The following is a 22,895-nucleotide window of genomic DNA, read 5'->3' as shown; positions in this document are numbered from 1 at the left end:
TAAAACTGGTCAACGTGTGCTTTTCTCTGTTTCATCTTCTCGGATGTCAGGTTTAAAATTTTATTTGGAGGTTATACCAGAACAGGTTTACATGGTTTAATTTTCAAAAAACACCATACTTTTGTCATAGTGCACATTGTTACAGCTCCTCTTTTCACCCTGTGTTGAAGGCTTCGATTTAGCTATGGAGTGATACATCTTGCCTCTACATGGTCTTTGTTGGGAGTTGCACATGCGCAGTTCCCATCAGAAGCAGAGAAAGGGGGGTCAGTGAGATCAACATATACTGCAACATGGACTGGAGCCAGAGTTTCAGAGTGGTGAGTTATTAATCTGTAACAAAAGTATCTTTCATCCGTAACGTTTTAACCGAGCTCTGTGTCTACATCACAGTAACAACTTCATGTCCATTGACTGCCTGGAGGGTAGCGAGTGTTTGGAAGGGAGAGGAGAGGTGTGTGCTGCAGCTCAGTATTTTTCCACTGGGGTTTTTGAGGGCATGTCGGACTAGCCGCTTGGCGAGCGTTATACGAGGCGCATCTCCGTTTCATCCCTGTGTCGTCACAGGGATGAAAGAGAAACGGCTGGACTACAAACAAGCTGTTTTCAGGCAGTTCAGAGCAGAGTTTTCTGTGGGAGATGGGAACTCCCTTTGGGCTGGACTTTGGGGTTTTTCACTTTGCAAAACTATTACATGCACAAAAAAGGTATATAACTCAATAAAGGTGAGGGAAAAAGGCGAAAAGCATAATACCACCTCTTAAACTGATTACTGGAGTAAAGGTACAGTGGGTACAAGTACAAGGGAACTGTAGAGCAAAATTTGATTAGTAGGTTCTCTGTATTGTTTGAATCACATGTTCTTCCAGCATGCGAGACGATCATAGACCAGTTGTGTGTCTACAGTCTGTTGCTGTAAGGCACCGGAAAAAAGGAAGCAATGTGCGAACAGAATAGAGGAGGAGAGGAAGGAAGACTACAATCAAATGTAAGCAGTGGTTTCAATAAAAGGCTTTACAAATGTTGTATACAGCAAGAAATCACTTTTAAATACTACATGGGATTTGTTTTTACGTTCTATAGACTACTATTAATAAAGTTTTCAAAGGGGGAAAAAATGCTAAAAATAATGTTGTGGAATAAGAAAACATTGTAGAGACCAATGTATTTTGGTCTAAATTTGTCTCTTTGCTATTCATTTTGAATGAATTCTGTTTTCTTATTGCACTTATACTCACCTACACCTCTGTCATTCTCATCTTTCTGTTTCTTTCTCAAGTCGCGGCAGCTCATCTTTATTACACATCTCTTCCAATTAACGGTTTTAATGATGTCACATTAATGAGACAAGCCTAGTAGCTGATGTTGCAAGCTGGACACAAGTGGACCTATATGACAAACTTAATCCTTTGTATGGGGACATATGTGCTGTATAGGTAGGTTGTGTCTGAGTGTGACTGGGAGTTACCTGATTTCATTTTGTGTCCATGGCCTTACTTTATACAAAGAAAATTTTGCCTTTTTAATTTTGTTCACAGTTATCAACAGTGAGAGCTGAGAACAAGTCTGACTGCTGGTGGTGACAGTGGGTCCCCAGGGAAGAGCGTGTAGTAGACGGTGAAAAAGCTCTGCAAAAGTAAAACATTGCTGTAAGGCATTAACAGAGTGTAAAACTTGGATTACCCAAATGGTCTTCGGTACAAGACACTGAGTTTCTAAGGACTTATGTTTTTTTTACTGAAACAAGATCATATTCTCCGAAGATCCCTTTGTGAAAGTAAAATGGAAGTCCAAAAGGAGAATAACAGAGAGGTAAATAATCAAGGGTATTAGCATATACAGTGGACAATACTTGCTATAATGTGAAAACTAAATAATTTTTTACCATTCTCGGTGGATTTGAAGGTTTATATGATCCATAAAAAAAGTATATGAATTGTACTATGCCCTAAAATGACAATTTGGAAATCGGAGGTTGCAAACTGACACAATAACACCCACATACAGTTAAGCCTATATGCCACTGCCAGATACTACATGTGTATTTACAGCAGGGTCACAGCATACACACATCGGTGTCCACACCGTCCTCAGCTCTCAGTACACCACTGATAGAGGGATTACAGCGAAGGATCAATCTTCAGCCAACACACAGGATGGATATGGAGGTCTGAGTGTGTCCACTGCCCATCTGGTGCAGGATATTCCTCTTTCAAATAGGTGATTTCCAGAAACGCATGAACTGTGTTGTGCAGGGATGAGTGCTGTTCAAGGTTACACTTTCTCAGTCTTTTTGCTCAGCAGCAGTCCAAATAATTCCCAACATGTTAAACATTCAAACATTAAAAAAATTAACAAGGTCTTGCTTTACTGTAGGCTATACAAAGAACAGAAAATTTTCACTAAACACTATTGATGTTTTGTATGAATAAATCATATGAAATGATGCCAACCTCTAAATATTTTTTACCAAGTTATACCAAAGTGTGTGTGTGATTATCCAATGATTATAGTGTTATTTTAATTCTAGGGGTGTGTGTGTGCGCATGTGAGTACAATTGTATGTCCATCATGCGAATAAAAGGTGTAAAATTCATCCATATTAATCTAGCTCTAGAAAAGTCCTGCCATGAATGGGTTGTACTGTGGAATCAAATCATTGCGACCACAGATACACAAACTTGTCTCTAATGAGTCTTTTAAGTAGAACAAGAACCAAAAAACCCTTCAAATCTGTACAAAGTCAAAAATAAATAGCGCACTGTCTCTCAGTGTGCATGAGTCAATCATTTATTCCATATCACTGTTATCCCAACCACATTTTGGAAGTACTTCATTTTGATGCGAGCACAAACATTGGACATTGAAGCAATGAGGTATATTATCTTGTTGTTATCTTCCAAAATATATATATATTTTACATTACATTTTGCTTTTTCTTGTCACAGCTACAGCTCACTTGCCAAACAAGAGATGTTCCCCTTCAACATGAGTGGTTATATAAACATTTAATAACAAATCAATAGAGAAGAATAGGAGAAGTGAGTGCAGCTTTCACAACATCACTATCACTGTCAGTTTAATCTCCCATTCCTTGAATGCTGTATAAAACAGTCCAATGGTAGCCTGAGGCTCCCAACACTCCTAATCCCTAATCCAAGGTCTGGGGCAGATTAAGATGAACCCTGGGGACTCCAGCCCTTCAGGGAGGCAGGGATGAATAAATGGATGATAGTGGGGTGGGGAGTGGAAGGGACTGAAGAATGGGAGGATAGTTGCACGAAAAGAAAATAAGTTTGGCCATGGTGGACTGAGGAATGGGCATATGATGGACAAATACGGGAAAGTGTCTGAAAGATGAAAGCATCCTGTCTGAATATTTGATGTGAGTAAACTGAACAATATAGGGAGAAATAGCCTATACGGGATTCTCCTCAGCAGCAGGGTTAATTCGACCTAAATTGCTAATGTAAAATAAAATAAAAACATCCGACCCAGATAACCTTTATATATCACGAGTGATAACCAACTGGCACCCCCATCGCCAGCCGTAGACAGCGGGTCGATGGTTGTCTGAAGCGCCCATGGCAGAGCTCAGGTGAGCACATCACCCCTCTCTTCATCTGTCTGTCTCTTTGTCTCCCCGACAGACACATCTCGTCTCTCTCTTTCTCCAAGGTAATTCCAGACAGAAGATACGCGCCCCGGCTGGCAACTGCTGCTGCTCATAGTTGCTGCCTCTTGCTCTCTCCTGGGTCTCCTCCCTCTCTCTCTCTCTCTCTCTCTCCCTTCCCCACTCCCTCACTCTCTCCCACACGGACGCGGCATACCTCCTCTTCACCAGCCACCGTGCGTGCCGGGACTGACGCGAGTACCCGCATACGGAGTGCGGACCGCGGAGTGTCGTTGCGCGCATCCTCCGTTAATTTTCCTCCATATAGCCTAGCCTACATTTCCCCCCACTTCCTGACGCAGAAAACAAGAGTGGCTTTGGAGCACTCTTTCATTAGATGTGTAAGAGCCCTCTCCATCCCGGTCTCTCTCTCGTCTCTACAGGAAACTAGACACAATTTCGGAATATGGTACCTCTCCGTGGTAATGCCATGTGACAAGGCTTTTCATCATATGTTATTTCTTTCCCTCCAACAAAAAGTCGCCGTGTTCGTCTGTGTGTTCTGGCGTTGTTGATAATCGAAGAGGGGCAAAGATAAAAAAAGCTCCTGGTGAAAATGGAAGTTTTGGCCGTTGGCTTGGTCTGCTGAGGCTGCTGCTGCTGCTGCTGGTGGTTTGGTGATTGGTGCAGGGGGGAAACTGCGTCGCCGGGTCTGAAAGGCTGGGAATCACGGGTCATTATAACAACTGCTTTTCAAGATAACTAGGTTTTCCCTCACGCCATCGAACGATTAAAGGTCTATTCCTTTAACTGAGCGACCACATCCTCCAACCCATCAGTTCGCCTTAACGCGGCGACGTTTGGATGCGGGTTGTGCTCTCTGCGGCTCAGCGTCTCCCCGCTCGCCCCGAATATGATTTAACGTTGGGAGGAATTTCAACAGGGTATTAGTCTCCTGCTACCCGGGAATCTACTTATTTTCTTCTTCAGACAAGCATCGCACTCTAACGCCAAGAGAAGAGCATCTCAAGGCAGAGATTACAAGGAATTTCCTTGACCGCCCTACAGATGGACTAAAAAAAGAAAAGAAGCTTCGGTTCTCGGGATTTTAACTCCGTTCGCTCTCACTCAGAGAGCTGTGGTTTTCTCTGGTTTTGGGGGGAAATATCTCTGGACAACATGAAAGTTATCTCGACTATGTTGCTCTTTGCCGTTTTTTGGAGCCAGGAGTGGAAGTCGGCGCTCTCGGATTCAATCATCCACATCGGTGAGTTACTGCGCCTTTTCTCTTCTAATTCGCGGCCACAATGAGGCTCTCTGTGCGTCTCTCGGGAAACAGATTGGAGGTTTCAGCCTTGATATGCGCTGCGCTGCTTCAATTACAGTATTTCTGGCGATTTATTTGACACCCTGGGCTATCGAGTGGGCTTTTCTATGAATGTAAATCATTGCATTCACGATGTGGATACCGCACTTGAAATAGGCACATCTACTTCTTTATAGCTTATTACTGGTAAAATAACGAACTAGAGATCTGTTATGCGCCATTGTGGACATCTTCTCAAATGAAGTTTGCATTTGAGTCAGGTGATTAGTGAGCATCAATTACATGTAAACTATAATATCTGAATTGCTTTATGGTGCTAATATTAATTAATAGCCATATGAGTTGAGTTCACTTAAGAAGTGCAACGTTTCTCTAGAATTGTAATGAGTGTGTGCGCACAGGATGCGCGAAAAACAGGTGGTTTAGGGTGGCGTGATGTTGCCCTGCATGACAGAGGGATTATCCTGCATGGCAGCACATTTTCTACTTATAGATTTTCCTGAAGCACAATGGGCATCACCACCTTCCACCGTGAGCTACTGCAGTGCCAGGAGGGGAAAAAGCGTTTTATGTCCTAACGTTTTTTCCGCCTTCCACCACCACACCGGCAAAGTGTGGCACTGTTGTGTTGAGTGTGATTTCGACATCAGGGAGCGTATTCTTTCAGGCGTTGTAGCAGCGAGCGAGAGAGCGCCTGTCTTGCAGGATGAGATCAGGACGCGAGGTGGTGGTGGGCACACATAATCGTTGCACAACTCGGTGGCCTCCAACAGGCGATAAACCAGAGAGAGCAGTGTGTGTGCCAGAGTGAGGAGCAAAAACACCCACCCACACACACATTCTCTCTCACTCACACACACACACCAGCAGAAAGATAAGCACCTGTCCACACTGAACAGTATTATGCACATGGCCAAGATCACATTCATATTTTAACACACATGCACACTCAAACACACACACGTAACACATTATAAACCACCACTCCAGCCCACTGCATCACACTGCCAGGGAGGGAGGACTGGCCTGTTTGATCCATTTAGGCCCTGGCCAGCAGATGTCAGGCCAATTTGGTGGCTACCTGGGCGCAATTTGCCATGAGCTGGATCAGTTCGATGTCTTCTCTGGACTGTGGATCAAGCTGATGCTTCTTATCAGACTTACAACAGCAGCATGGCCAAATGAATGCGATTTACACAGGTCAAGTAGGCAGTGAATGTGTATTATCTAATTTGCAGACAATGGAACGTGCAGGTGGTGTGCCAATCAAACCAGGTTTGCTTTGGGGAAAACCAAATGCTACAGATGATGCTAGTTATGAACCAATAGTTCAACTGGCTTACCAAATGTCATGGATTTTTGTTTGAAGATATTCAGATTAGGTTCTACCGAAATGTTACTGCAGTACAACAGGAATGCTGAAGTATCAGTAAAGTCACACGTGCGCAGAAGCCTCCCCTGACATACAGGATTGTAAGCTGTGGTTCTGGCCCTACGAGGGTGGCAGTGTAATCCACTGGTTAGACAGATCACCCTGTGGCTGGATGATTTGATCCCAGCAGTAGCCACATGTTCTGCAAGTGTCTAATTGCAAGACACGGAAACTTTACCTGACTGTAAGTTTCTTTAGAAGAGTGTTAACAGTAAGACATTTTAAGGCTTCCCAAGACTAAGACTGGGATCTTTGCACTGAGGTTCTTGGCAGCTGCTGAAACTGGGTCAAGGTTCTCTGTATGTACACTGACTGGTCTGTAATCTTTATATCTAGGCCAACTTGAACATGATGTCTTACTGGTTCTAGGTTCTCGGTGAAGACTCCATGAAGTTGAACAATGACATGTAAGCTTATTGAGGTTCATGCTGTACTGGCATATAGGTTCTTGAAATGCCATGTGAATCAATTGCTGTCACATTTTGTAGCAGCATGTGAAAATGTGTATTTGTTTTGTTTTTTAACATGACTCAAGACTTATTTTTCTGGCTAGCACAGATACATTTTTCACAGACTAAGCTATACATAAGAATACATATTGTTATACCTATGTTTATATTAAGTTCTGAATGTAAGTCTGAAACTGTAGCCAATTCATTAGTTCCAGAAATAGAATACATACAGATTGTAAACTCAACTATAAATATAAAAAGCTACAACTCTTTGATATGATTCAGTGGTTTGTGTCAATCTGGTCGGTCTTTTCGGTCTTTTTCCTATACGAAGAGAATGGTAAACGTAAAGATGGATAGATATATTGTGGTGCACTATATTAGACAAGTCAGTAGGTCAAATTAGGCTCTACAGACATGGGATTTACAGATGTAGTTTAGCTCTCAAATCACCTCCAGTTTGCAACATAATCCATAAAAATCCCACATATATGTTTGAGGAGCAAATTTAGTGACATGGACAATGAGCTATTCCTCCTTGACCCTGTAGTGCAGTGGTCTGCAATAGTCGTCCCGCGGACCAGATTGCTTTGATAGCAGAAAAATAAAAAATGAATAACTTGATAGTGGCTGATGCTGAAATAGATGATGAATAGGTGAATAGGTGATTGTGCCTCCAAAATAAAAGCGCGAGAACATTTTTTGCAGCAATGCTTCATGTTGAGTTCATTGAAAGCTTTTACTTTGAAAAGTTCTTAAGGACATTTAAAAGAGTCTCTGGCTTACTTGACACACCTCTGTAAAAGCCGTCTGTAAACATGTGATTGGATTCCATCTGAATCCCTGAATTTCATCAGGGAAATGAAAATTAGTGTCCATAGGTTTATGAATGCGGATCAAACGCTGGAACGCGCACGCACGGCAGCACATGCTTCATTGCGAACATATGAAAAAGTATCCCTAGGCTGATCAATTTGTTTAACAAGGAAGAAAAAAAAAGTCAGCAGAATTTTGGGATCGATCTTACAACTCCTCCAAAGGGAGTCCCGCACCCTACCGACTGAGCTAAACGTGCACTTGAATATCTAGGTTTGATATAATTTGACTGAAATAATGTTCTGGCCCGCCACATAACAGCTTGAAAGAAATTTGGCCCAATGTCAGACTTATTTGCTGACCCCTGCTGTAGTGGAAACCTGGCCAGTGAGTGGTATCCAATTAGTGGAATAGACAGTGAAGGCAAGTTTATTGGTTGGCTGAATATATTCCTGGTTAGTTACAACTCAATTTAAGCAGTGTGTAATGGGTTACTTTCTCCTCTGCATAAACAACCGCATGTGCGTGTAGATGTCTTGAGAGTGTGTTTGAGGACAAAGGAGCAGTGTTGGTCACCCACCCCAACCTCACCCCTACCTCACCCCTACCTCACCCCTACCTTATTTCTAATCGATAGTTCATTTCCCTGCTAGCCACAAGTGCTTTGAATCACAACAAAATGTTACCACCCCAAAACAATACTTGTCTCTTCTTATTCTGCTTCTCCCTGACCCTCCAACCCTCACTTATCCCCTCTTGTCCTCGCTTCTTCAGCAGACCTTGGAAGCAGCAGATACACCAGGGGATACAGTGGAAACAAGTACAGTAAAGAGTCTAATGATTTTCTATCATTGGTTTCTCACAAAAAGTGGTATTTTTTCAAAGAAGTAGAAGCCACACTAACAATTCAGTGGTTTCTGCATGTCAGAATTTTGCATTTTGCAAGTGGAGATAATTCATATCCCTGAAGACTTTCTTCTTTTTTCATTCCATCATCTCTCCACCTCATACAATGCTGACCTGCGTGTGTGTGTGTGCGCGTGCATCATATTGATTTAGGACTGCATGAAAAAGGAATAAAAGTACTATACCCAGCAGGCGCATCACATTGACATGTCAGAAGTAATCCCTCTTTAATCTCTTGCCGCTAAAGATGGAATGAGGGAAAGTGAGAAAGATAGACAGGCAGAGAGAGATGTAAATCAAAGGGTAAAAAGATGGAAGACAGAAAGTAAAAGACAGAGTGAAACCAGGGGAACAAACACAGAGAAAGTAGATTTTGTGTCGTCATCACCTACCATTTAAACCTGTGTCATCCTATCACAGTTGCCTTTTATTTCTGTAATATTAAGAGCAGTGCCCGGCAGACGTTTACCATTAAATGTGATTGAGCTGCAGGGGAGCTCAGCTGGCACCACTGCCTCGCCAGTCTCTCTCTCTCTCTCTCTCTCTCTCTCTCTAATGATCAGCATGCAGAAGGAAGGGGGGAGTCCGCTTGCCTCTTGGCCCTCACAGCATCGTGTGCTGCATGGTAATGGTCCTCTGCTTTATAAGGGTAGTTCTTATGGATTCTGCACATGTGTGTTAGAGCGTGGAAGTATGTGTGGTTGTGTCTGCTCTTGATTAGTTACACTCAGAAAGTCACTGTGATTTATCTAGATTAAGTCCTCACTTTGGAGTCGCACTGTTTTTTTAGCCATGCAGTGCATCAGCGTGCATCCACTGGCTCACCATGGGGAAAGAAGCCAGCAAACGAGCCTGGTTCACCTGGGTTCAAATCACGTATTGTACATTCTTCTCTCTCTCTCTCTCTCTCTCTCTCTCTCTCTCTCTCTCTCTCCCACAGACTTCTCTCTCTCGTCTACACATGCACGCAGCATTTTGATACCAATCACAGAGATTCGTCCTTGTCCTGTGCTGTACGGCTGACTATAAATGCGTGGTCAGAGCCTACAAATGATTAATATCATTTGTAGTTGTTGAATATTGGAATTAATCTAAGATGACTACAGGTGACACAATGTCTTTATCCACTACATGCCTCTATTGATATGGTCTTTGTCTCTTATTATTGCTCTTGGCTAGACACAGGAAAGTATAAATTGAATGAATGAGCACTTTGATGAAGATCAATGACGAAAAATGGTCCACCATATATATCTTGCAGGTAATCACCCACAACTACTTTAAAGTTAAGGAAATGCAATTACTAATAATTGTAGTTTTTGCATGATCTGTGTCATGCCTTGCTCTGTCATTCCCTTGCAACGTGGCCTGCAATAATATGATGTACTTGTAGGCTCCAGCTACAGTTTTTATACCTGAAGTTATACTAGAAGACTCTGGGCTTCAGTTATATCTTGCGGTGTGTCCAGGATACAATGTGAAGTACAGTGTGAAGAGATGCGTTAGGGAATGCTTCATATGATTACTGAATTTTCACCATTTTGCAATCGTTTTCATTAAATATGGTCAAGAATTTTGTTTAATCATTCATAAATTGAATCCACAAAAGCAATGCCAGAATACAGAGAGCGATACTGAGTAGGGGAGCAAGCAAAGAAAATCTGATTCTGGAGAGACTCACACACACACACACACACACACACACACACGAGATAAGTTGGTTTATGTTAAGACTTGCTGTTTTGTGTGTTGTATTCGTCCAGGTTTGACTACCATAAACCACCATGTGTGGTCCCAAAATTGGACAGATGGGCGTGACATCGGACTAAGTCCACTGAGATCCATTTATTTATTATATTTATTACAGCTCCAGCTCTGTAGTGCTGTTGTTTAGCATGCACATTTTCACCTGCAATTTCTATGGAAACGCAAATGACAGCTGATGTTAGTTGTCACAGATTGTTGGCCTTTCACTGTAAGCTTCCAAACTGTAGACGTCTTTTAGTGTTGTGAAAAATTGATTCACTCTTGCATATTAAACAAGATAGCCCAACATGTGCATGGACCACATCACTAATGATACCCAATCCAAAATGCTTTTATCTGCTACATTGGTACGGTTAGTTTTGGGGAACATTTTAATAAGGAGTTTGCTCAAGTGTGTTTGTCATACACAATAGAATAGAAATATGTTTGATGGTCATATTTCCTGTCATCTATTTTTGATAACTTTCTTGTCTCTGTAGTTCAATACTCAGTGCTCGTTGTGGACAAGGTAAGCTATGGGAGACCCGAGTCATTTAGATGAAAGTGACCGAGACAAAAACGTTGCTATCCTTTGGACGCCCAGTTCAGTTAAGGTGATGAAGAAGGGAGTGAGGGATGGACAGAGATTACTGGATTGGGGACTCTGTAACAGTGGTAAGAGAAAGAGAATGATTTCTATCATTTGGATCGAGAGAGTTGAAAGACTGAATGAGAGGTTTCCATTATTTGTGGGGTGAGGAAATAAGACAGAGAGGGAGATTTGTCTTGGCATGGCCTGATTTTTCTTTCACTTTGGTGCTATTCTGGTCTTTTCCATGGAGAAGGATTTCTAAACATCTCAGTGTGTGTGAATAGCTGTTCCTGCCTGGTTTTGTCTACGAGTTTCACAGCTGTCAACGCCGCTTCCTCTTTTGAACTATCGACTTCTGTTTGTGTGTGTGCATGCACACATGTATTTTAATCTGCAGTTATGCGCCGATTCAGAACGGCGGGGGCCAGGCAGTGTGTATTAAATGCTTCACATCTTTTGAGTTACGTATCTATGATGGTTGACAGATGTGCTGGTCCATGCTGTCTTTGGATGGGAAGATTTAGCACCTCATGTTTTTGTGTGCATGAATACTGGTGTTTTATGTGTGTGTGAATATGATTCGCAGAGGTGCAAACAGTCTGTCTCGTTTGTGTATGTTTGGGTAATATTAGAGACTGTTGTGCATGCTCTTGTGAAGGAAAGATAACAGACAGCAGCTCTGACATCTGTACCTGGTCACTGAGCCAGAACCCTTAACCATGCCACAAAGAGAGAGGGAGAGAGAGTGTGTGTTTCTGAGGTTAAGATGGACTGACAGGTAGCTGTGAGAAGAACTATGATTGCTTGTCTGAGGTTGACTGCTGATGTAGGTGAGGAGAGACAGCCCAGCCCTGCCGAAGGTGCTTCATCTCACCGCAGCAGTCAGTGATGCAGGTAGAACAGACCAGATGGCCTGGGAAGGACTTGTACAACACCGGCCCTTGTTCCCGGATGATTGTATTGTGTGTTTGTGTTTATCCAATCGACACACACAGAGTCACACACGCTTAGTGTCATCGGAGGACAAGAACCTTTGTTCTTCACCAGAACAAATGTCAGCTTGTTTTTCGGGCAGATTGACTGAAACCGCTCCTGTGAACACAGAATCGTGCATTTATAATGCACGCACAAACACAGGTGTATGAAATATTAAAAATGTAATGGCTCTCATCTTTTAGCTTTGCGTTTTAAATGAAGATATTTTCTGGTAGGTGTGTTTTGTTTGAGGTCAGAGGAGCTAGCTGGTTGTCGAGGCTGCCTCTTTTGGGATGCATTTTTCTGAGATTTCTGGATATTGCAACTGAGTAAAACCTGGAATAAATCCAGAAATGCCTTCCATGTTCCAGGATTGGTGAAATTTAGGGGCTGAACAATAGCTGCGTTTACATGGACCCTAATATCCCACTAACAATCAGAATAAATCAGAATAAAAATGCCTCTTGTGACCACCTTGATCAGAAAATACTGGACTAATCTGTCCTAATCGTAATGAATTTTCAATCAGGCGGACAGCAAATTCTGGACGGAATGGGAAAAACAAACAGTCCGACGGAATGGACGGAACACACAAACGAACTAAACACACATGATGAAGTCAACAGCTGGCTAGATAGCTAGCTAAGCTAATTTAAAATTACGCACCTTCCATATTACCTACCTGGTATTCCACTCAACTCAGCGCTGATTGCCTGCCATATGTCAGCTTTTCTTGTAATATCTTGGTAGCATTTCAAGCTCTAAATCATGTAATTCCAGGTAAAAATTCTTGCTTCTCGTGGTTCAGATTGTAGATGTTTTCTCATTGTGTAAGGATACATTTAGTTGCTGGTATTCTTTGCCGGCCACACCTAATTGTACCGTCCTGCTCTCTGGTTGGCCGTTTAGTCTGCCAGAATCCATGTGAATGCAGCCTGCAGAAATGCAAATGCTCTTTTTGTGTTACATTTTCAGCAGATTAGATTAAACGCTGTGGGACATGTATAAACACATCTTATTGGATCACTTCATTTAGCGTCCATGTAAACAGTTAAGTTGGAATCTCTAATCAGAATGATTTCCATCGGATTGAAGAAAGATATGTCCATGTAACCACAGCTAGCGTCACCTCATATAATTTTCGCGACCCTGTAAGTGGTGTGTAAGCGGTTGATGATGGATGGATGGATGGATTATTCAGAGATGAGCAAATCACAAATATGACGGTAGAATGCTTAGCGTGAATTAGGTCTGTGTGATGGTATTGATACCGAAAACTGGAAAGAAGAATTTTCTTGTCAAGGACTAGCAGAACTGTATGTGTGTGTGTGTGTGTGTGTGTACACATTTCTATGGCATGTGCTGTATTTGTGATGTGGGTATAAGTCCTGTGTATGTATTCTGTTCTTCCTACATTCTTGCAGTAGAGTGAATATTTACAACTGACCTCTCTTCCCTCTCTCTCTTTGTTTTTCATGGTCTTGTTCGCTATCTCTCTGCTGACACAAATGCGGTTTTAGTCTTCCAGCAATCTGCGCTGGGTCTCACTGGGGCAGAGGGTGCCCTGAATGTACATAAAATGTGTTTTTGTGTATATACTGTATTCGTGTGAGCATCACAGATTGCACTTGCATGCATCTCAAAGTGCTTGTTTGTGAGCACATCTCCGGACCTCATTATATGTGTATGGGCTCATGTCACCGTGTGTGGGTGTATATTTATGTGTGTGTGTGTGTGTATGTGAGTGCCAGCTTTATTTGCCAGCAGTGCTTCTCTCTCGTCTGAATTATTTCCTCTACAACCAATCATGGGCAGGCTGCTTTTCATAGCACTATAAAACACAAAGCATGGCATTGGCACGTTTGTTTTACAGACACACACACACACACTAGAACAAACAACTACAGAAAGTACAGGATGTGCGTTTACACACATGCACACCCACACACATTCACAAAATAATTTGCACACTGACACACACATTCACTTTTAAATCTGAGGAATGTTCTCTTCTATAACGTTTCCCTGCTTTATTCATTCATAAATGATTAATTGAACAGTAACGCATATCTACAGTTGGCTGTGAACTTTGTTTTATTGCAGCCTTTCAAATACGAGCACGTCTCATGATGCTGTGGTTCTGAATCCAGCTGTTTTTTTTTATTCAAAAACACTGAAATGTAACAACTAAATCCTCACCTTTCTTGTGAAACCTTTCAAACTATAATAATAATAGTAATAATAATAATAATAAATACAGGAATTTAAAAAACTAAATTATGGGCAGGACTGTTGGGGAAAAACCTGGTGCTGTTTAGCTATGCAGCATTACCACCTGAAAAGATTATTAAGAGTTATGCCTGAAGTTGCTTAGAAGTCATATTTTGTGTTATGTGTTGTAATATTTTATGATCATTCGCATCGTACTGCATGACCACTGTGTCTCAACAAGAGAAAGCTGGAATGCCCTCATTAATCACACCACAAATAATACATGTACATACTGAGTGGTGTTTCTGTATAAACTGATTCACAGTCTCTAATCATATCACCCCTTAGCTGCTAATTTTCACAATATTCCCATGACTTCTTCATATATTCAGAATGTAGTTCATCTACAGAGTTACACATTTCCACCTGAAAACAAGTTAATGCCAGACACAAGAAGAGTCAAGTTTGCTCAATGCAGCAATCATCAGAGACGTAACATATTGTCACAGTGACAAGAGCAGTTCCCACCACATGCAAATTTCTTTCATGATAGATATGTACTAATGATTATGATTCTGAATATGATTAATGATTATTTGACATGGACGTAGAGCAACAGAATGATTTGTCAAAAATTAAGATGTAACGCTGAGAATTGTTATAGATTTTCTTTATGTATGATTCTTTTTAAAGCGTTCAAACTCTCTCTCTCTCTCCAAAGGTTCGACTTTTGGTCGCCTAGCTTGAGTTATGTTTGAATGCAACCTTCTAGCAATAATTTGTACTGTTGACATAAAATGGAGTATTCAAAACATATATATTTATAAAATAAAAAAAGCAGATGCCGAGTAACCGCTGTATGTAGCCAGTGCAGCACTTGCATGGGAAACACAGCTGATGCAAACCACCTGCTATATGTTGGACTACAAGCACACAGACACACATGATCAGAGCAAAACATAAATAGTTTAAATAATTGACTACTAAGCTGAAATTCAAAAATTCCTGCTGTGGCTTATCTGCACTTGCTTTGGTTAAGCTGTACTTGTTCTGTGATCAGATTTCGGTGTGTGCATGTGCTCATGTGGAATATTGGTTATTTCATCTCTTCCGATCACAATACTAAGGGAATTTCCACAGTACTGGTCTGTGCCTGCTGTCAGTCGGTCAAACCCTCTTTCCTTATGTGCTTTTATTGTACTCCTCTCCTCATTTTCACCTTCACTGTTTGATTTTATTCTCTTTCTCTTTCCCAGTCTTACTGCCACTGTCTCATTCGTTCGCTCTCGTTCTTCTCCCCCAGGCTTTTCTGGTCCATTTCCTCTTTTATTGTATCCCCCCTTTGCCTCTGCCTCAATCTTTGTCCTCTTTCCCTTTCTTTTCCCTTTCCCTGCCTCCATCGCTCCCGTCTCTCCCTCCACCTTGATGTTTAATATGCTGTCAGTGATTATAGAAACAAGCATCAGAACTGAGAGGTGTTAAACACTTTGCTAATCACAGTCGTGGAATCATAATGTGCTGTTTGTTTGTTTGACACACTTGGCAACACGTCACAAAGCTGCATGTGCCCATCTGGATTGTTGCTTACCGTGTAGTGTTCCTTTAGAGTATAAATAGGAAAATCAACACGTTGAGTGGGATAGATCAGTGAGAGCCGACATTTGCACATGGTTTGCATTTATGTATTTTGAAAACGGTCTTCGTTGAGGTGGGGGAACTGACCACTTTTGTTCTTGGCCACATTAATAATTAAAGGCTACCGCTATGCCTGCAATGTTAGATTACTGTGGTTTGTCAGTCACTTATGTGAACCTGAATAAATTGTGATTCAACTTCTTAAAGAAATGAAAGAGAAGGTAAAGATTTTAATAGATGGTGTATTATGCACATCCTTTTTCTGTTCTGTTAATGTAATGTGTTGTACATCACATCAGATTCAGCTAAACCATTTGTACATTAGTCATGGCTGGAATGGCATGACTCACAGACCGCAGCCTCCCTCTGCAGCTGCAACCCTCATTAAATGACCCACTGCAGCCAAAGTGTAACTGAATATCTGAAACACATTCACACTTGTTTTTCTTGCCTTTAACGTGTATGTGCCTGTTGGCTCACATGCTCACTCTTATCAGAATGATGCTAATTGCTGAGCAAACAAAATACGCGAGAGTATGTGTTGGTGCATAAGAACAGACATCTTACAGACATGGTGAAGGTACTCTGAAGTTCTTTAAAGAGGTGGTATTATGCTTTTTGGCTTTTCCCTCTCCTTTATTGAGTTATATATCTTTTTTTGTGCATGTAATAGGTTTGCAAAGTCAAAAAGCTCGAAGTCTACCCCAAAGGGAGTTCCCATCTCCCACAGAAAACTCTGCTCTGAACTGACTGAAAACTCGTTTGTAGTCCAGCCGTTTCCCTAAATGTGCGTCATATAACGCTCGCCAAGCGGCTAGTCCGACATGCCCTCAAAAACACACATTGCCAAGCTGGTCGGCAACATATACAGCTGAACCAAAGCCCTGTTTACCGGCTTCTCACTGACCCGCCCTTCTCTGCTTCTGATTGCTATTACCAGCTTTTCGCTGACCCGCCCTTCTGTGCTTCTGATTGGCTAGTAGTCCTTAACTGTGCATGTGCAACTCCCAACAAAGATCATTTAGAGACAAGATGTATCACTCCAGAGCTAAAACAAAGCGTTCAAGACAGGGTGAAAAGAGGAGCTGCAGCAATGTGCAGTATGACAAAAAAATATGGTGTTTTTTGAAAATTAAACCATGTAAACCTGTTCTGGTACAACCCCTAAATAAGATTTTGAACCTGAAAATGAGCATAATACCACCTCTTTAAACAAAGACTTTATTGTTACAATTAACCAAAATGCATCGAGTGAAGTATAATAAAACACATGGAATGCACACATAAAACACAAATCATTAATGTGTGTATTTGTGGCAAGGCAGGTAGAACAGGTGACAATACCTGCTCTTCTATTTAATGCTCTAGATGATCAAGTGGTCCATAATTTTCTATTATATCACTCTATGATATAATAGAATATATCACATACATTCTAAATTAATCTAGTGTACCCTTTTTATTTATTTCACTAATTTTTCCCTACTTCCTGGTTATAAAAGCTCAGCATGTACACTGGTGAGTGGAATATACTGTATTTCTCTCTACATGTTACAGTCAAACTGCCTCTTTGTGCATCCATGCAGCTCTACATACAGTAGATTGCAGGCTAAACAAAGCTACTGTGAAATGATTTATGCAGACCACGGCATGCAGTGCAAACAACATTAAGTAATACTAAATATGTTAGACAGACAGTAACAGTGGGGTTCTAGAGTTGGCTGTGTTCAAATAGCACAACGTGATAAGAATGTGATATAAGGTCTAACTGTTTTACTGCAGGTCCCATTTTATGTATGCGCTGCCTTGTCCCGTGTTTGTATAGTGACACGTCTCAAAAGCGTAATTTAGAGCTAATCATCTTTAAAAGACTCATATAAGGAATTCATACATTAGCATTAAGAGCATTTTTACAACAAGTATTTTCCAACTTTCCATATACAGGACATGGTATTCTGGGTGGATGTATAGCGCCTTGTGTGTAGCTCTTAATAAATCTACAAGTGCTTGTCTACCAGCTGCCCCTAACGTGACATAATTCACAGCTTTATAATAGCTTACAAATTTGTGTCCTCAAGCAGGTTGAATAAAAACTTCATTGTTATTTACAGCAATGAACGCCTTTGGGACTAGTAGTAGGGGGCAGCAAATTGATTATGACTGCATTTTTTTGTGCTGATTACACAGTCACTGTAATAGTTACAGCATCCAGATTAAAGGGGTTGAATGTTAGGTACTGTAGGAAGGTTCCTGGACATGTGGTTGTGGTTCTACATAGAAGAGGTTGGCGATATATTCATTCTTATGCAACATCAAAGAAACCAGCATGTATATCCACTAAATATTTATTTGACATATAAACTAAATACATAAGATGAAACATATCCACAATGCACTAACCTAAAGAACAAGAGGTGTGTGTGTGTGTGTGTAATGTGTATCAGGTCCAAAGGTTTGTGTCTTTGTCATCTGTACTGTATGTTCAGCGTGCACAAGCATGGATACACCTCTCCACCATGTGTGGTTGTGTTTAAGGCCTCTTCAGAGGTGTATGTATATAATCTCTGTAATGGTGCCAGGTTAGTTAGCATGCAAAGACTGTGTGGAGCATTTCATTACTAACATCAATTTATCGTTGGCTGGGAACTACAGTTACACAGTAACACATCACATTAAACGATCAACAAACAGTAAAATTCAGTGAAAAACACATCAGTACATGTACATTGATCAAAAGCTCAACAGTCCTGTGCCTAGCAAAGTAACATTACACAGTTCAAGAGTTCATATTTTGCATTTTGGCCATTTCTCTTTCCTTTATTGTGTTTTAGATCTTGTTTCTGTGCATGTAATAGGTTTGCGAAGTGAAAAAGTCCAGCCCAAAGAGAGTTACAATCTCCCACAGAAGACACTGCTCCTGAACTGCCTGAAAACAGCTCGATTGCAGTCCAGCCTTTCCTTTCATTACCCAACTGCGTCACTATGTAACACTCGTCATAATGCTCGTCAAACGGCTAGTCAGGTACATCAAAAACACCAGTGGAGAAACACACTGAGCTGCAGCACACACAGTGAAAAGATGTCCACCCGCTGCCTCCCCCCACCCCCACCCTCACTACCAAATGTTAGATACCAGTGCACAGTTAAAACTTTCTTTATGATCAATTTGTTACAAATTAATAACCACTCTAGTGTAGGTTGCGAAGCTGGTTCAGCTTGTTCTGGCATTTACGGCTGAACCGAAGCCATGGTTACCTGCTTTGGAGAATAAATATGTCACACGCAGTACGCTATAGTAAGAAAGTAAACATGGAGGCCAAAGAGGTCAGCTCATTCTTTCTCCTGATTCATGACAAATGTTCACCACTTTGTGTCCTTTTCATTGCATTCATTACAGTTTCTGGCACTGTACAGTGTTAATTAAGCCCTACAGCTCACATCTTACTATTTCTGCCCGGACAAGTAGCATGCACGTGACACAGAATTGTGATGACGGTTGCTCTAGACTCTAGAGTGACGTCAGAGTTGCACGAATTTCATCCTGACTGTCCAGACTTACGTTGCATTTAAAAATCAGACCTGTATCTAATTTGGACCACACGTGAAAGTGGCCCAAATCTCCAAAGGGAAAAGATCACATTCCATGTGATTTGGTTTGTTCACACTGTGAAAATCTGATCTAAGTCACATATGAGTAAAAAAAATCAGATGTGGGTCACTGGCCTGCTGTCTGAACTATGTCGTAGCTGCTGGCTAATAGAGCAGGTGTGCAGGGCACTCCCATTGCTTCCCAAGAGAGAGCTCTGCTGCGTGTCTGCTCTGAGCAGGCCATGCTGGTGGTCCAGAGAAAAGAGAGAGAGCAGATCAGGCAACGTCATGGGTTCCATGTCACTGACCAATCGTAGCAGCAGCTGACAGGTCCAGGTCCCACAGAAGAAATTCTTCTGAGTTCAGTTACTCAAATATTAAAAGTTCAGTTTAGATCACAAATGGACAACATCATGTGTGAGTTCTCTGTGGTCCCAATAATGCTGTAGTGAAATCAAATCAAATATTAAAAGTTCAGTTTAGATCACAAATGGACAACATCATGTGTGAGTTCCCTGTGGTCCCAATAATGCTGTAGTGAATCCAGTGAGTCTAAAGATCTCTAAAATTCATAATGAAACAATCTGACATTAAAACCTAGTACTTAAAATATAATATCAAGATGATGTAGCAGTATGCATGTGGAAACATTGGAAACATTTTTTAAATTAATTTTTATATGGTATATGCTACAGTTTATTGCATGCCATTGTTCTGTATTCAGTGTACAATGTTTCAGTATCACACAGAAATGTTTCCCTCGTGATTTCAAACAAGGAGCCCCTGAAGAAATGTCTTACTTCAGAGTACACTCAAGCACAACCAGTACTTCTTGCACAATGGGATCTGTTATTGAGACAGCATCATTAGAAACTCTCTGGCAGCGGACAGCCCTCTGGGCCCCCCACCCACCCACCCCTTCTGCTCTTCACTTGTTTTTTCTTTTCCTGTGCTGTCTCAGCCTCTCTCCCCTGCACGCCCCTCCAGCCCACACATGCACTTTCTTCGTCTGGTGACCTACAATCAAAGGAAAATTCGCATCTGTTTTTCCCTTCATCAAGCTTATATTCTTCTCCTCTTTTGCTCATCCTTTTGTGTCCTCCATGAACATGTGAAGCGTATTCTACTTGTACCAGCTTCATAAATGCATAGTGTTGGAATCTCTCAGACAGAACATTTCATAGCTGTACTTATTTATACAGTACTGCAAGAGGAGGAATGTCTGTTTTGTGAGTAGAGTCAGAGTTGTTTCCTCCTCTGAATGTATGTAATCATGTACTGTACAGGGAAGTACAACATCACTAACACCAATGCTCTACTGATTCAAAAGTGCAGTCAAAGAAGATTCCGAATGTGTAGTTCAGCTGGAAGAAGTAAAAACTTGGAAATGTGTTCCTAAACACATTTAGTCTGTAATACGGGTTTAAAACATTGTACACCATGAGTGGTTTAGGCTCCTTGGATTCTTCTCTCTCCTACTTCAATTTGCCAATAATACTGCTTTATCTTGCTCTCTCAGTCCACTTTCCCCCTGTCTATCTTTATTTGGAGTTAGACTGTAGACAATATGGAGTAAATGTGGATAGGGTTTTGTTGTCTTTCATTTACTTTTTTCTGCATTTTTTTTTGCAAGCACTCGTTTCCTCATGCCTTTCTTCTCTCTTCATATTTGCCCGCTATTAGTCAGAACAGATGTTTGAACTTTTTCACAAGTACAAGTTTTGTTATGTAACATGTAAAAGGTTTATAGATTGTTTGGCTGACTGATTGAGTGAACAAAATTATCTGCCAATGATAACTTTGGTGGCAGTACACTGAAACAGAAATAATTCTTGCATTTTTGTGCTGTTACAGATATCTATAGATGACGTTTTGACTTAGCAGGTTGAACTAAAAACATTAACAATGACTCAAACGTATTTAAGCCACACCAGTGAGCCATCGTGCACAATACCTGTGCCCTGGGATGCCATTGTCATTGTTAGGGATTTGTGACGTGTCAGAATGTCTACCATGAAAAAGTTGATGTTTGTAACACAAACAAAACAAATACTGAGAAAGAATTTGTATAGGAAGACTATATTTAAAGCAATGTAGCCTATATTGTATATAATTTATGTTTCACAATTGTAACATGTAAAACACAATGAATCATGAAGTTATATATTCAACATTTTACTGGGTTGCTTTCTCAATAAATGCAAAAGTGAAAGAAACATGCACATACAGTAAACATTTTCTTTTCTAAAAAAAAAGCAAGCAAACAAGCTAAATACTGAGATATATGCAGGTCCTTGCTTTTATCTGTATATCTTTGAGTGCTCAAAAACCATTGCCTCCAATCATATAAACATGGCTACATCACATAAGATAAATTAGCAAATCTTTAATCCACGGGCAGTTCATTATTTGTTCCATCCCCCTCCACCTCGACCTTGTTCATGCTGATAGTCTCAATAAAATAAGAAGTTATAAGTTACTGCTGTGATAACTTTAGCCTTGCCTTTGTTTTACATCTTCGGGGAAAGCTATGTACTTTAGACAATGTGTTCTCTTGGTTTAAGAAGAGATGGGACCCTTACTGTTTACACTACATGCACCAAGTAAAGTCACCACTAATGCATGTAAGGCACCATAATGTAAGTCATAAGGCAATGTTTGGATGGGTATAATTGGAATTTCTTTATAATGCTTACTCTCTTCACCCTTCAGAGCACATTGCAGTGAGAGGAATCGAGAGTGTCTGCTTGCTTTACCTTTGCTATTTATAACCATTATTCACTTCACTGAAAATATTGCTTTACGGCATTAAATAAAAAGAATTAGAACTGGGTACTGGTAATCCTTATGCAAATATCTTATTCAATTACACTGTGGTCCTGAGCATAAGTCTTGTAGCTAAATCTTAAAAAAGTTAAGCTGCAAATCCTCTTTAGTCTGAAGGTCCCAGCTCTAATCGGCAGGATATTGTTGTTTTTGGTCCTATTAATTCCATTGATTTCCGGTGACCTATGTGTGTGTGCGTGTGTGTGTCTGTGTGCATGTGTGCGAGAGAGAGTATGAGTGGGTGTTTTCTGTGTATGCATATAAATGCTTGTAAGGAAAGGACACTCTGATTTGTGTTCCATTCCCAAATCGTCTATCATTATTCAGAAACTGTAGCGCAAGCTCTCTCTCTCTCTCTCTCTCTCTCTCTCTCTCTCTCTCTCTCTCTCTCTCTCACACTCACACTCACACACACACACACACACACACACACTTTAAGAGAGTTAGTAGAGCTTAGAACAGGACATGCACAATGGGACAATGCTGTAATTCAGGAAAGGTTTATTGGTAGAGAGAGGGAGCGCAAGAGTGGATTAGTATCTTTTGTGGCTACAAGGCAACAAGAGTCCAAAGTCAACAGACAAATTTGTCTTTAGAAAACAAAACATAGCTGAAATGCTTGACTTCTTACTGACTTTTTACCGATGGTCATACTGTAGTGATGGTATGAACATTTGATTGGATTTGTGTTCTGTTCATTTGCATTTACATGCATGGGCTTCAGGTGGATTAATACATTATACAACAAAGTATTTCCTCGTATAGTGTAACATGAT

At 40.9% G+C, this 22,895-nt stretch overlaps 1 protein-coding gene across 3 annotated transcripts in view; it reads left to right on the top strand.

The window, feature by feature from the left end:
* grid2 (glutamate receptor, ionotropic, delta 2) overlaps nucleotides 1-22,895 on the top strand; it is a 600,398-nt gene that overhangs the window by 47,697 nt on the left and 529,806 nt on the right. For 2 of the 3 annotated variants that reach the window (XM_038704207.1, XM_038704209.1), the window contains exon 1: nucleotides 3,845-4,880. The exons of the other annotated variant lie outside the window; for it this stretch is intronic. In XM_038704207.1, the coding sequence (XP_038560135.1) occupies nucleotides 4,793-4,880 (88 nt within the window). In that variant the 5' untranslated portion in view covers nucleotides 3,845-4,792. Of the gene's footprint in view, nucleotides 1-3,844; nucleotides 4,881-22,895 lie in introns of those variants that run through there. 3 annotated transcript variants of the gene reach the window in all.

Source organism: Micropterus salmoides, unplaced genomic scaffold, assembly GCF_014851395.1.
Source record: "Micropterus salmoides isolate LMB-PRFRI ecotype aquatic unplaced genomic scaffold, ASM1485139v1 Ms_hic_scaffold_7, whole genome shotgun sequence".
Lineage (NCBI taxonomy): Eukaryota > Metazoa > Chordata > Actinopteri > Centrarchiformes > Centrarchidae > Micropterus > Micropterus salmoides.
Note: the sequence above shows the minus strand (reverse complement) of the source record. Positions and strands in the feature narration are given on the sequence as shown.